The 15,235-nt window shown below is 37.1% G+C and overlaps 1 protein-coding gene and 1 pseudogene across 3 annotated transcripts in view; both read right to left on the bottom strand.

Annotated features, from left to right (window-relative positions):
* LOC112400027 (recombining binding protein suppressor of hairless) overlaps positions 1-15,235 on the bottom strand; it is a 116,314-nt gene that overhangs the window by 29,627 nt on the left and 71,452 nt on the right. For all 3 annotated transcript variants that reach the window (XM_024745543.1, XM_024745542.1, XM_024745544.1), the window contains one exon: positions 13,526-13,564. In XM_024745543.1, coding sequence (XP_024601311.1) covers positions 13,526-13,564 — 39 coding nt within the window. The remainder of the gene's footprint in view (positions 1-13,525; positions 13,565-15,235) is intronic.
* Positions 5,392-7,906, bottom strand: LOC112400029 (60S ribosomal protein L9 pseudogene; annotated as a pseudogene).

Below are 15,235 nucleotides of genomic sequence, written 5' to 3'. Positions count from 1 at the left end.
CAGTTCATTGGTATACACAGTTCATAAATAAAGCCATGGTAGTCAATGAAGTCTCCCAGAAAGAAAACACAGTGATAGGAGAGTCAAGAAGAAAATGTATAAAAGGAAATGAAGAACCGGTAGGGGTAGAACTGACACTGTCTATTAGATGCTATGGAAGGAGACAACCTCAAAAGAGGGGAACAATCAAAAGGTAAGATGCTGGAAAAGTGAAGGTCACTTTAATTTTGCAAGAAGTCTAACAGCCACCAGTTAAAGCCTCACAAGTTATTTGTAAAATGAGAGGCCATTGTGATGCCTAACAAGTAAAAGAGCCATAGGTACTATCTGGAAATACCCTCCAGGGAATGGAGAAAGAAGCTGACTATGTACAATGATTGAAAATCGGTATTGAAGGACTGGCTAATGTTGAAATCCATAAATGATAGTGTCAAGTCCCACTAACATTCCAAGGGAATAGAGACAGCACATTCTCAAACCTGCTGGGTACTGGACAAGAGGTGCAGCGTGGAGAGGATAACGATTAATAAGGGATTTGAGGTGTTACTAAGTCACGTGACTGACCATAGCATTCAAGGTAGATAAGAAAACAAAAGCTAAGCCAGAAGAAGGTCAATATCTTGACAAAACTGGCACAGAAGCCCAGTCACTGGCATAAAAAGTGAAAAGTTGCTATATACTTGAAAAAAAAATGTTTAAGAAACCATTTTAAATATATTTCCCCATGCCGAATTCTATTTGCATTTACAGTCTCTATTTTATCATTTAGCAATTACTTGATATGTTGGTCATATTTCATGTCTTTTTTCCTTGTCTTCCCAAAGAGTATGCAAACCCTTTCAGACACACTATTAGGTACATTTTAGAAATGGAGGAGGGGTTAAGTAACTTTCCCAAGATGATACTGAAGTCCCAGGATTCAAATTTAGGCAGTCTGGCTTTGGAGGACAAAATTAATACTATCAGATACTTTTGCACTGGTATTATGAGCACAGTTTTGGTATGAAACAAACAGGAAGAGGTCTGAATCTTGACGCCTGTCAATTACTAAGCCTGAGTTTTCTCACCTGCCTTTTTTTAAAAAAAAAAGACAGTAATAGCTCATATTGTGAAAAATATTTTAAATTAAGTACCCCCACAAACTGACAAATATCCAGTGTCAGTAAACTCTACCTATTCTTATTATTTTCTGAGAACAATGGCAGGAGGGAGAGGGAGATGGAGGTCGGAAGACTTACACTGAAGTTTAAGGGCAAACTTGAAAATGACCTGGAGGTAAATCATCAGGTGTCTCACCTGCCTTGCAAGGCACAAGTTTTTGCAAGCATAATAGGTAAGCTGCACTTTTATACATCTTCCCATTAAAGATTTATTGAGAACCTATTACATCCCAGGCACTGGTTATCGTGCTAGCTGAACTGTTCACAATAATGATTACGACAAAAGATTACAGATCTCAAGGTATTTATGATGAATGCAAGATGACAGCTCTAGTTTTCCTTGCCTTTTCCCTTCATATTTATAATACAAATTCTTGAAAAAAGCAACTAGAACCTTAAGTAACCATTAATAATAGTTGCCCTGTAGTAGTAATTTGCCAAATAGCTTCTTTCAACAAGAAAAAATTTTCCTTTGTTAATAGAATATCAAACATTAAAATTACGTTATCTGGCAGTTAAAGGTTGACAGCTTTGTTGTACACCTTAAGGAGCCGTTAAAAAAGATATAGGCAATATACTCAAAAGAAACACAATTAAAAAGTAAAGACCATGGAATGACAGCCCATGTGCTCTTCATTTAGTCTAGGATTTGGTTAATTGAATAGGGTTTCAATTTCAGCAGTGTTGACATCCTGGGCTAAACAATTCTTTGTTGTGAGGGAGCTGTGCTGTGCATTGGAAGGTGTTTAGCAACATCTCTAACTTCTACCCATTAGAAACCAATAGCACCTTTCCTACAGCTGTGACAACCAAAAATGTCTCCAGATATTGCCAAACGTCAGAGGGGTAAAGGGGGAGGTCACCTGGGTTGAAAACCAGTGGATTAAAGAAAACCAAAAATGTTCCAACAATAAGTTGAGAAAATCACTCAATGTCTTTTTAAGAAAGAATGAGGGAAATTTTGTCATTTGAAGACATAATATAGGTGCTGTAAAAACGTTACCAGTAGAATTACTACTTTGTATTACTCAATTGTTAAAAAACAGTAACAACAAAGCTAAAACTCATAATTTGTTGTAAGTTACTATCTAACAAGTTTTGAAGCTTATGTATTCTTTGTTATTTCATTTAATAATTCCTTATAAAATATTCATTCTGAATGAAAGCCAATTAACAATTATTTGAAGAACACCATGGAGCAACTATTTTTGAAAGAGTTTACTCACTTAAAACACATTAGCTTAAATGTTTAGAAAATCAGAAAATTTTACCAGTATTTTTACTCACATGAAAGCACAGCAAATGCCATTCTAGCTTGACATGTTTAAACTATCACCATCTTCGTCAAATTTCTGGCTCTTTTTTCCTTTATAAACGTCTTTTTTTTTTTGAATATCGCAAACAAAATTCACAAAAAAGACCATCCTTAACAGTGTTAACCCCTATTTTTCTGAAACTAGAACCCTTACTTCCTCACCACATTCATATACGCCACCATGATTAGGCCAAGGGGCACATAAGTGATTTAAACCAGATGTACATGTGCGTGCACACATTGGGGGCTGGGGGGAAAGCATTTGAGCTGGGAGCTAAACATAGCCAGTCCCAACTACTCAAGGAATGAAGTGGCCCACAAACTTGGAAAGTCCAGACAGCCATCCTTACAGATAGGATCAGTCCCTGTACTACTCAAATTGGAATTTTGTCACTTGTAAAATCCAAATAATAAAGGTTCCAATGTGAACTGTCTTCTGGTAAAGAAACCTAGTTTTGTTGTATCAAGTGTGCCCAAAGTAATTCCATACACACACCTCTGTACCTGCAAACATTTTAGAGAGCTGCAGTGTATACTTTGAGTAGTATTCAGTATACTGAATACTACTACAGGCCACAGGTCAGCAAACCACACTAGCAGCCTGTTTTTGTACTCTCTAGGAGCTAAGAATGCCTTTTCCATTTTTAAAGGGTTGTAAAAAAGAACAGAAGTCTATGCAACAGAGATAGTATGCAGACCTCAAAGCCTAAAATATGTACTACTTGGCTCTTCACAGGAAACATTTGCTGACCCCTTCATAAGCAATAAAAAATAAAATGATTTTAAAAGAAAAGTTGCAAAACTGGAATTTCCCTGGTGGTGCAGTGGTGAAGAATCCGCCTGCCAATGCACGGGACACAGGTTTGATCCCTGGTCCAGGAAGATCCCACATGCTGCAGGGCAATTAAGCCCGTGTCCCACAGCTACTGAGCCTGCGAGCCACAACTCCTGAAGCCCATGCACCTAGAGCCCATGCTCCACAACAAAGAGAAGCCACCGCAATGAGAAGCCCACGCACCGCAACAAAGAGTAACCCCCGCTCGCCGCAACTACAGAAAGCTCACACACAGCAACAAAGACCCCAAACAGCCAAACATAAATAAATTTATTTAAAAAAATTTTGTTTAACTGTGTCAGAAAAACTGTGCTTTTAGAACACTATCTAAAAGATCATCCTCTAAATAACAACACATTTTTTTCACTGTTGTTTAAGTTGGAAGATGGAGGTTAGGATAGAATAGTGTAGGTTTAAGAGATTTTTTTTAAGGGAAAGAAACCCTCTCTGAATTGAAGTGTCCAACCTCCATACACCCGAATGAAAAGTGATATAAAATTCCTTATTTATTCATTCATTTATGGCTGTGTTGGGTCTTTGTTGCTGTGCACGGGCTTTGTCTAGTTGTGGACAGTGGGGCCACTCTCCACTGTGGTGTGTGGGCCTCTCATCGTGGTGGCCTCTCCCGTCGCAGAGCACAGGCTCTAGGCGCCCAGGCTTCAGGAGTTGTGGCTCGCAGGCTCTGGGGCACAGGCTCAGCAGTTGTGGCGCACGGGCTTAGCTGTTTCGCGGCATGTGGGATCTTCTCGGACCAGGGCTCGAACCTGTGTCCCCTGCCCTGGCAGGCGGATTCTTAACCACTGCGCCACCAGGGAAGCCCTAAATTATTTTTGATCAAATACAAGACCCTAAAATTTTCCTAAAACGGAAAACTCTTTAAAGGAGAAATGAGGAAATATGGTGAAAAAGAGCCAGATGGGACCTAAACTTGCTATACTGTCAGAAGGGAAAATGTCCTGACTTTTGAAATTAAGGTTAAATTTTTATCACAGAATTGGGAATTGATTTCACATTCCAATTTTCTGTTTTATTCAAACTGTTTTACTAAATTGCTTTATACTAGCTTTGATAATAAAGAGTAAAAAATCTAAGTTTGCCCTCTTTAAGAGATTTAAACAAATAAAGCTTACCTAAATTCTCCCTTGGAAGACACACTAATTTCTTCTAAGGTATTTTTAAAGGGTAAAATGCTACTAAAATTTTTTACAGCTTTACTGAGGTTTAAATTGAAATACAGAAAAATGCATTTATTTTCAAGTGTACAATGTGCTAGGTTTTGGCATATGTATACACCATCAGCACAATCCAGAAAGACAGTCATCATTCCCAAGTTTCTGTCTCTCCCCAACCCCAAGAAACCACTGATCTACTGTTATTATAGATTAGTTTGCATTTTCTACAATTTTATATAAAATTCTACTTTCTCCCGACTTCTTTAGAAAACTGGACATAATTATCCTAAGATTCCTCTATGTTGTTGCATGTATCAATAGTTCATTCCTTTTCATTGCTAAATAGAAAGCCATTGGAGAATACACGATTTGTTGGTCCGTTCACGTGTTGGTGGGCATTTGAGTTATACCTATATGGCTATTATAACTAACACTTCCACAAACATCTGTATTCAGGTCTTTGTATTAATACGTTTCCATTCTTCGTAACTGAATATGTAAGAATGAAATGGCTAGGCCATATGGTAGGGGAGTTTTAACTTCTTAAGTGCCATTTTATTGCGCTTCACTTTATTGCACTTCACAGATATTGTCTTTTTTTTTTTTTTTAACAAATTGGAGGTCTGTGGCAACCCTGCAACAAGCAAGTCTTTCAGCACCATTTTCCCAACAGCACTATTTTTTAATTAAGGTAAGTACTTTTTTCCCCCAGACATAATGCTATTGCATTAGACATAATGCTATTACATTATAGCGTAAACATAACTTTTACATGCAACAGAAAACAAAAAAATTTGTGACTTTTTTCCCCCAAATCAAAAGAGCTTTTATTGCATCTTTAAAATATCACAAATGAGTCCAAAGAATCATCTGGCATCTTGCTGTTTCTGTAGCCAGACCACTCAAATATTATTCATCAGGCTGCTGAACCGTTTCTTTTTTCAGAAACATAGATAACATCCAAAAATTTTTTGATATCCTTGTTTTTAACTGTTGGCGCTTGCTGAATCAAAGCAGCTAAATTTGACACAAGTTCAATGTCGTTTCCTTCAAGAATCAACTCATCTTTCTGGACCTGATACTGAACAAGCAACGCCTGGCCTCATCCAAACCCTCAGGATGTATTTTTCACCCCCAAAATTTTGGATTTCAACAAGAGAACCATTCTCCTGAATATCAACATTGATGGGGAACTGAGCATATACAGACCTCATAACAGAAGTCCAGTGTAACACCCTTGATCATGTTCTGTATACAACTACAGACAGTGCAAACAGTTGCCAGTTCCCTTCTATTTCCCCACCATTTGTGAAGCCAGACTGTCTTCTTTTTCTTTCCAAGGAGACTGAGTTCTACATTGATGTGACTGAAGTCCCTCCACAGGGTGCCTCTAGAAAATTTGTGTGTCTTGCTTGTTTTCGTCTAAAAGCTGTATAATTTGACATTTTACATTTAGGTCTATTTTGATCTAATTTTTGTATATGGTTCCAGGTATGAATCATAGTTATTTTATGTTATGTAAGTGGTGGGTGCATATGGTTATCCAACTGTTCCAGAATCCTTTGTTAAAAACCCTTTAGCTGACTAAACTGCCTTTGTACCTTGACTGAAAAACTTATCTCAAGAACAATTTCTGGCCACTATTCTGTCGCAATGATCTACTTGCTATCTTTAAACCAATACCATCCTTGATTACTGTAGCTATCTAACAAGCTTTGAAATCAGGTAGTGGTAAGTTCTTACTGCCCTTTTTCAAGGTTGTTCTGGATAGTCTAAGACATTTGCATTTGCATCATAAATTTCAAAAACAGCTTGTCAACTGCTATTAAAAAAAGCCCATTGGGATTTTGATTGGGATTATGTTGAATCCATAGATGAATTTGGGAAGAACTGACACTATTGAGTCTTCTGCTTAAAGAACATTTATTTAGGACTTTACAGCAATGTTTTGTAGTTTTCAGTACATAGTTTTTGCACATCATGTGTCAGATATTTTCCCCTAAGAATCACATATTTTTTGATGCTACTGTTTTTTAAATTTCAATTTCCCACTGTTCATTACTAGTATAAAAAACGCAATTCATTTTTGTATGCTTTATACGTTGACTGTGTAGCCTACCACCTTGTTAAACTCACCTATTAGTTCTAATAACTTTTTTTTTTTTGGAAGATTCCATAGAGATAATACTGATGTCTACAAATAAAGTCAGTTTTACTTCTTTCCAATTTAGATGCCTTTCTTTTTCTGGCCTTACCCGTACTAATTAGAACCTCAAGTACAATGTTAAATGGAAGTGGTTAAAAGTGGACACCCCTGCATTGTTCCTGATCTTGAGGGAAAACATTCAGTCTTTCACAAGTATGGTGTTAAATGTAGTTTGTTTATAGGTAACCTTTATCATAATGAGGAAATTCCCTTCTATTCCTAGATTGATGAAAATTATGATGAAGAATGAAATGTCAAAAGCTTTTTCTAAATCCCTGAGATGACCAAATGATTTTCCTTTTTTGTTGTTAATGTATTAAAATGACATTGATTGATTTCCATTTCTGAGATAAATCTCATTAGATCACGATGTATCATCCTTTTAATATACTGTTGGAGGACTTCCCTGGTGGTGCAGTGGTTAAGAATCCACCTGCCAATGCAGGGGACACAGGTTTGAGCCCTGGTCCAGGAAGGTCCCACATGCCATGGAGCAATTAAGCCCATGCGCCACAACTACTGAACCTGTGCTCTAGAGACCGTGAGCCACAACTACTGAAGCCCACACGCCTAGAGCCCCTGCTCCACAACAAGAGAAGCCACCGCAATGAGAAGTTCATGCACCACAACGAAGAGTAGCCCCCGCTCGCCGAAATTAGGGAAATCCTGCGCACAGCAATGAAGACCCAATGCAGCCAAAAATAAAAATAAAATTTAAAAAAGAAATAAACAGATCAAAAAAAATACTGTTGGATTCATTTTGAAAAACTGTTAAAACATTTTATATCTGTGCTCATAAGGAATGTAAGTCCACAATTTTATTTTATTTTAATGTCTTTGTCTGCTTTTAGTAACAGGGCATCACTGTCCTAACCGAATGAACTGGGAAATGTCCTGCTTTCCAGTTTTCTGGAAGAGTATGTATAGAACTGGCATGATGTATTTCTTAAATGTCTGGTAGAATTCAATAGCAAAATCATCTAAGCCTGGAACTTTCTATGTGGAAGGTTTAGAATTACAAGTTCAATTTCTTCAGATATAGGGTTATTCAGGTTATCTATCTGTTTCTTCCTGAGTAAGCTTTGGTAGCTTGCCTGTTTCAAGGAATTTGTGTATCTCTTCAAAAGTTGTTGAATTTATCGGCAGAAAGTTATTTCTAATATTTGCTTGTTATCCTTTAAATATCTGTAGAATCTAAAGTGATATTACCTTTCTCATTCTTGATGCTAGTAATTTATACAGAAACAGATTTCTATTTGATATGATTATCCTTCTGCCTGAAGGATTTCTTTAACATTTTTTGTAGCTCAGGCCTGTTTATGATTAATTCCTTTTCAGTTTCTTATGTCTAAAAATGTCTTTATTTTGCCTTTGCTAGGTATAGAATTCTAGGTTGCCATATTTTTCCCCCTTGAATACTTTAAAGCTCTTGTTCCACTGTCTTCTCCCTAACAAGGTTTCAGATGAGAAACCTCTGTCATCCTTATCTATATCTTTTTTTCCTCTGTATATAATTTATCTTTTTTTCTCTGTTGCATTTAACATTTTCTCTTTATCACTGACTTCAAGCAATTTGATGATGATGTGGTTTTTAAAAAATGATAGTTTTTGCACTTGGGATTCACTGAGTTTCTTGGAACTGTGGTTTTATAGTTTTCACCAAATTTAGAAATTTTTCAGCCATTATGTCTTCATATATTCTTTTAGTCATACCTTCCCCCCCTTAAATGACTCCAATTACATGTATATTGGTGTATTTGAAAATAAACCACAGCCCATTAATGATCTTTTTTTTTCCAGATATTTTCTGTGTGCTTCATTTTGGATAGTTTCTATTGGTATGCCTTCAAGTTTGCTAATCTCTTCTTCAACAGTGTATATCTGTGATTAATCCCACCAAGTGTATTTTTTCATTTAAATACTTTAGTTTTCATCTCTAGAATTTGCTTTTGATCTTCCCTTTTTTATCTTCCAGGTCCTCTATTTAAGTTGTTCAACCTCTCCTCTAGCTCAGGGATCTACAATTACAGCCTGCATGTCGAATGCAATCCACCGCCTATTTTAGAAATAAAGTTATACTCCAGTATACAGAAATGTCCATTGGTTTACACACTGTCTGAGGCTGCTTTCGTGCTACAACAGAGTTAAGTAGTTACAACAGAGGCTGTTTGGGTCACAAAAATACCTACCATTTTACCCTTTAACAAAAATTTTATACACTCCTGGTCTTAGCTTCTTTTTTTTTTAAACATCTTTATTGGAATATAATTGTTTTACAATGGTGTGTTAGTTTCTGCTTTATAACAAAGTGAATCAGCTATACATATACATATATCCCCATATCTCCTCTCTCTTGCGTCTCCCTCCCACCCTCCCTATCCCACCCCTCTAGGTGGACACAAAGCACGGAGCTGATCTCCCTGTGCTATGCATCTGCTTCCCACTATTTATTTTACATTTGGTAGTCTATATATGTCAATGTCACTCTCTCACTTCGTCCCAGCTTACCCTTCCCCCTCTCCATGTCCTCAAGTCCATTCTCTACGTCTGTGTCTTTATTCCTGTCCTGCCCCTAGGTTCTTCAGAACCACTTTTTTTTTTTTCGATTCCATATATATGTGTTAGCATACTGTATTTGTTTTTCTCTCTCTGACTTACCTCACTCTGCATGACAGTCTCTAGGTGATCTTAGCTTCTTAAACATAAAGAAGACAAATGTAATAACTGTTTTAATGTCTTTGTCTAATTTTATCATCTGTGTCATTTCTGGGTTGGTTTTAATTGACTGATTTTTCTTATTATGAATTATATTTTCCCTACTTCTTTTTACAACTGGTTATTTTGATTAGATGTTAAGACAATGAATTTCATCACCTTTTTGAGTGCTGCATATTTTTTATTCCTTTAAATATTCTTGAGCTTTGTTTTAGGACACAGTTACTTAGAAAAAGTTTTATCCTTTCAACCTTGCTTTTAAGTTTTGTTAGGTGAAACCAGAGCAGCATTTAGTCTAGGCCTAATTTTGTACCACTACTGAAACAAAACACTTCTGAGTACTCTTGTTGATGCGCTGTGAATTATGAGATTTTTTTCCACTTTGGCTATTGGGAACAGGCACAATTCATAGTATTGAGGGAGCTCTAGGAATTCTTTCCTCTAATTGTTTAGGTTGTTTTTCCTCCCAACCTTCGGTAGTCTCCTCACAAGGTGGTAATCAATACTCAGCTTAAGACTAGAGAGGACCCTCTGTAGATCTCTGCATAGCTCTTTCCTCTCCAGTTCTCTGCCCTAACAGTTCTGGCCACCTTAGCCTCCTAATAGTCCCAGCTCTACCTCCACAACTCAGGGTGCTTACTAGGCTCCACCTGGATTCCCCTTCCCTACATCATGTACTGGAAACTTTCTCCAGGCACTAAGCTGAGGCAATTGTAGGGCTCACCTCATTTGTCTCCTGTCTCTCAAGGATCACTGTCCTTTCTTGCCTGCCATTCAATATCTTGAAAACCACTGTTTCATATATTTTGTCCAGGTTTTTAGTTGTTTTAGGCCGAAGAGTAATTCTAGTTCCTGTTACTCTATCTTGCCTAGAAGCAGAAGTCCTAAAAGCTACTAAAATTTTCCAAACAGGGAAAATTGCTTAAAGGGTAAATGGAAAATCATGATAAAGTAGATGGGACCTAACTATATTATTGTTTATATTTAAGGAAAAGAAAGGAAATTTTACATATGCAGGTAACTATTCATCAAAATATATTTTATCAGGGACTTCCCTGGTGATCCAATGGTAAAGAATCCACCTTCCACAGAGTCTGTCATACAGAGTGAAGTAAGTCAGAAAGAGAAAAACAAATACCGTATGCTAACACATATATATGGAATCTAAGAAAAAAAAAACAAAGTTCATAAAGAACCTAGGGGCAAGACGGGAATAAAGACAAGACCTACTACAGAATGGACTTGAGGATATGGGGAGGGGGAAGGGTAAGCTGTAATCAACCTTCCAATGCAGGGGACATGGGTTCAATCCACATGCCGTGGGGCAACTAAGCCCACATGCCACAACTACTGAGCTCACGCGCCTCAACCAGAGAGCCTGCATGCCACAAACTACAGAGCCCACGTGCTCTAGAACACGTGCACCACAACTACAGAGCCCATGCGCCCTGGAGCCTGTGTGCCACAACTAGAAAAGAGAAGACCTGCACGCCACAACTATAACAAAAAAAAAAAAAAAAAAAAAAGACCCGACACAGCCTAAATGAATGAATGAATGAATGAATGAATGAATATTTTATCGTTAGGAGTCACTTGAACCTATTGCTGCTGGTAATGAAATTAAAATATTTATCTATTAAATTTTAAATTTCAAAATGCCTATCTATGTGAATTAAGCAATTCCAGTTAGAATTTCAAGATATATAAAAATAATTGAAAATACATTTACATGGACCTGTGAGATAAGTTATATTTTCCCAGCCCACTTGATCTGAAATACACCTTAAATTTTTTTTTTATTTTGAATTTCAGGCACAGAGAAAAGTTACGAAAGCACAAACAATTCCTAGTCCCCATTTCCCCCAGACTCTCGAATGTTAATATTTTACCATATTTGTATATTATGGGTTTTTGTGGGGGTTTTTTGCGGTACACGGGCCTCTCACTGTTGTGGCCTCTCCCGTTGCGGAGCACAGGCTCCGGACGCGCAGGCTCAGCGGCCATGGCTCACGGGCCTAGCCGCTCCGCGGCATGTGGGATCTTCCCAGACCGGGGCACGAACCCGTGTCCCCTGCATCGGCAGGCGGACTCTCAACCACTGTGCCACCAGGGAAGCCCTATATATTATGTTTTTAAAACCATTTAAGAGCACATTATAGATATAAAGTCCCTTTTTCCCAAGATACTTGTGTTTATTTCCTAAAAAGACAGTCTCTTATACAATCACAATGCAATTATCACTGGTAATAGATTTTATTCAGATGTCTCCAACTGTCCCTCTAATGTCCTTTATTGGGGGTGGGAGTATGGAGCAGTATTGAGAAACAGCTGTCCTCAGGCCAAATCAGAATACCGTTTAGTTTATTTGTTTTTTTAATTAATTTGAGCTGGAACAGACACACCATTCATTTCCATATTGTCTACGGCTGATTTGGGGATGCAAGAACAGAGCTGAAAAGTCAAAACAAACTCAGTTTGCCCCAAAAAGCCTAACACTTTTATTATGTGGCCTATTACAGAAAACGTTTGCCAACTCCAGCTTTAGAGCACAAGAAAAATTTGTTCCTGCTCCAGGTTCAGTTGAATTTGTCATGTTTAACTTAGTTGTCATGTCTTTTTGGTCTCCTTTACTCTGGTACTCCTCAGTCTTAGTTTTTCATGATTTTGAAATTTTTGAAGAGTAGATGCTGTTTATTTTATAGAAATGTCCTTCCATCTGTGTCTGTCTGATGCTTCCTTATGCTTAGATTTAGCTTATGCATTTTTGGCAAGAACCACTACAAAAGTGATAGTATGTCCTCAGGATGCATATGATACTTAGTTGTCCATTATTAGTGATGTTAATTTAGAACGCTTAATTAAGGTGGCATCTGCCAGGTTTCTTCACTGTCATGTTACTGCTTTTCACTTTATAATTAACCATACTTTGTGAAGATATGCTTAGACACTATAAAAACACTTTGTTTCTCATCAGACTTTAAACCAGTAGTTTAAGAATTCACTGATGATGTTGGCCTGAAACGATTATCACTGTAACGGTTGCCAAAATGTGCTTTCCTAGTTCCATGATTCCTTCTACACTTATTAGGTGGAATTCTTCTGTAAAGAAAAGCTATCTCCTCTCCCCCATTTATCGAATTATTTATTTAACTCAGTGTAGACTTCTAAACTGTCCTTTTATTTTATGGGTTTTAATCTATTATTATCATTATTTATTTTGATGACCAAAGTGTCCATGATTTGGCTAAAAGAAGCCTCTTCAAACTGGCTCCCTTTGTGTGTACTTCTGGCATGCCCCTGTCATTCTTTGAGTGAAACAGCTTTTTTAATAATAGTAATAATGTGGAAACAACCCAAATGGCTATCAGTGTGAATTAAATAAGGAGTAGTGGGAAGACAAGGAAAATCTATGGATACACTAAGGAGAACAAGGTAGAAGATCTACAGTTAACAGAACAATGGTAGAGTATGATGCCAGACTTTAAAAAGAAAAAAGACAGGTATATGTGTATACACACATACGATTTTCTTGAAAGATACTAATGACACAGGGTAGCATTAACTCTAGGACTGTAACTGTGGAACTGAATGTCTTATTTTTATTTTACAATCACTGATGGTTAGAAATTTAAAAAATCATTTTCAAGACTAACACTTTTAAATTTAACATGTGTAATTAAAATGCATACCGTAAAAAATTACATAATTAGAATATAATATTTATAGTCTCATTAAAAATGGATAATATCTTTGTTTTAAAATTCTTTTCTAAAAGCATTTAAGTATCTTTCAAGTTCCAGTTGTGATCAACAAATTGTGACTGGCTAATGAAGCTAGATATAGGAAACTATCTTTACATTGTAGCCCTTGTTATACTAACTATATAATACTCAATATTAATTCTTGAAAGATTTCATTTTTCCCTTTGAACTGTATCCTCTTACCCTGTTTTTTGAAGGGAGAAAAAGGGGAGATGTGGGGAAGGGAGGGTGGAAATACGCTTATGATCTAGATACCATTATGTGAATAACTTCTTGCAAAGAACATCTAATATAGCTTCCAAAATGACAGGATCTAACACTTTTATGAAATGTTTGGGTGAAAGACTAACATAATGCTTACCTAGTAAGTCGTTTAGGTGGAGGCCGCTCACCAAATTTTCTAGAGAAAAAATAAGAAAAAAAAATTAAATAGGCTGTATGACATGCTCCACAGTAAGCTTTTTAGGCACCATGAAATCTCCTTTATGACTTATACTTCAACCCTACTAAAGTCCAGTGTAAAAAGAAATCCTCTAGTAAACACCTATACCCAGTTATAACAAAATACATTCTTTAAAACCACTCCTAAACAAAACAACAAACTCTAACTAGGCCTGACACATCCACTCTAAACATGTACCATGCTGATTAGATGAGGATGACAGGTACCTTCCAGAGACACCTTGCTAAAAGACATCTAACCAAAGACCTCCCTGCCCCAGTCTCACATAATCTGGAGCACTCAAAAAAATCCTCACAGCCCAAGAGGTGGTGTAGCGCTCACAAGTGTTTACCATGTGCCAGGCACTATGTTACACATTTTTTCCCCTTTTTAATCATTATAAAATAATTCTGGAAGATACATATTGGCCCATTTTAAAGATGTAGAAAGCAAGTTGCCCAATATCACAGAGTAAATTAAGTGACAGACAGAGTTAAGATTTAAACCTAGATGTTGACTACTTAATTAGTTTATAGCATATGGCCCTTCAAAAATAAATATGCTATATGTACTAGCATAGAAGCATTTCAGTTGTTTGGGAGAGGGCAAAGAGAAAAGCATGAGCAAGGATAAGCACAATTTAGGTTGGAATTAGAAATACATACACCATGCAGGTTAAGAGAAAGACTCAGAGTGAGATTAGCTGAATTCAAATCTATGATTTGGTATTGGGTTGGCCAAAAAGTACCTTTGTTTCTTAAGTAGAAATAAAAGACACATTTTTCATTTTCACCAAGAACTTTATTGAACATATTCACTGTTTTGTTCTACTACCTTCTGCCATTTTTCAGGCAACTTCATAAGTCCATTTTCCCAAAACTTTTTATCTTTTTGAGCAAAGAACTGTTCCAGGTCCTTTTACAGTCTTCCAAGGAATTGAAATTTTTTCGGTTAAGAGAATTTTGTAAAGACCAAAATAAATGGAAAACCAAAGGTGCAATGTCTGGTGAATACTCGAATGAATCAGAACTTCCCAGCCAAGCTGTAACAGTTTTTGCCTGGTCATCAGAGAAACGTGCAGCCTTGCGTTATCCTGGTGGAAGATTATGCATTTTCTGTTGACTAATTCTGGACGCTTCTTGTCGAGTGTTGCTATCAGTTGGTCTAACTGGGAGCAGTACTTGTTGGAATTAATTGTTTGGTTTTCCGGAAGGAGCTCATAACAGAGGACTCTCTTCCAACCCCACCATTACACGACATCCCCTTCTTTGGATAAAGACAGGCCTTTGGTGTGGTTGGTGGTGGTTCATTTCGCTTGCCCCACGATCTCTTCTGTTCCACATTGTTGTACAGTATCCACTTTTCATCGCTTGTCATAATTTGTTTTAAAAGTGGAACGTTTTCATTACATTTCAGTAGAGAATCGCATGCGGAAATACAGTCAAGAAGGTTTTTAATCGCGCTATGTGGAACCCAAACATGAAAGCGATTAACATAACCAAGCTGGTACAAACTATTTTCAGGGCTTGATTCAGATATTTTGAGTACGTCTGCTGTCTCCCACGTGGTAGAACATTGACTGTACTCAGTTAAGGTCTCGATTTGATTGCTATCAACTTCAACTGGTCT

The sequence above is a fragment of the Neophocaena asiaeorientalis genome, unplaced genomic scaffold, assembly GCF_003031525.2.
Source record: "Neophocaena asiaeorientalis asiaeorientalis breed wild unplaced genomic scaffold, Neophocaena_asiaeorientalis_V1.1 scaffold397, whole genome shotgun sequence".
In the NCBI taxonomy this organism is placed as follows: domain Eukaryota; kingdom Metazoa; phylum Chordata; class Mammalia; order Artiodactyla; family Phocoenidae; genus Neophocaena; species Neophocaena asiaeorientalis.
The sequence above is the reverse complement of the archived record's forward strand: the minus strand, read 5'-3'. Positions and strand labels throughout refer to the sequence as shown.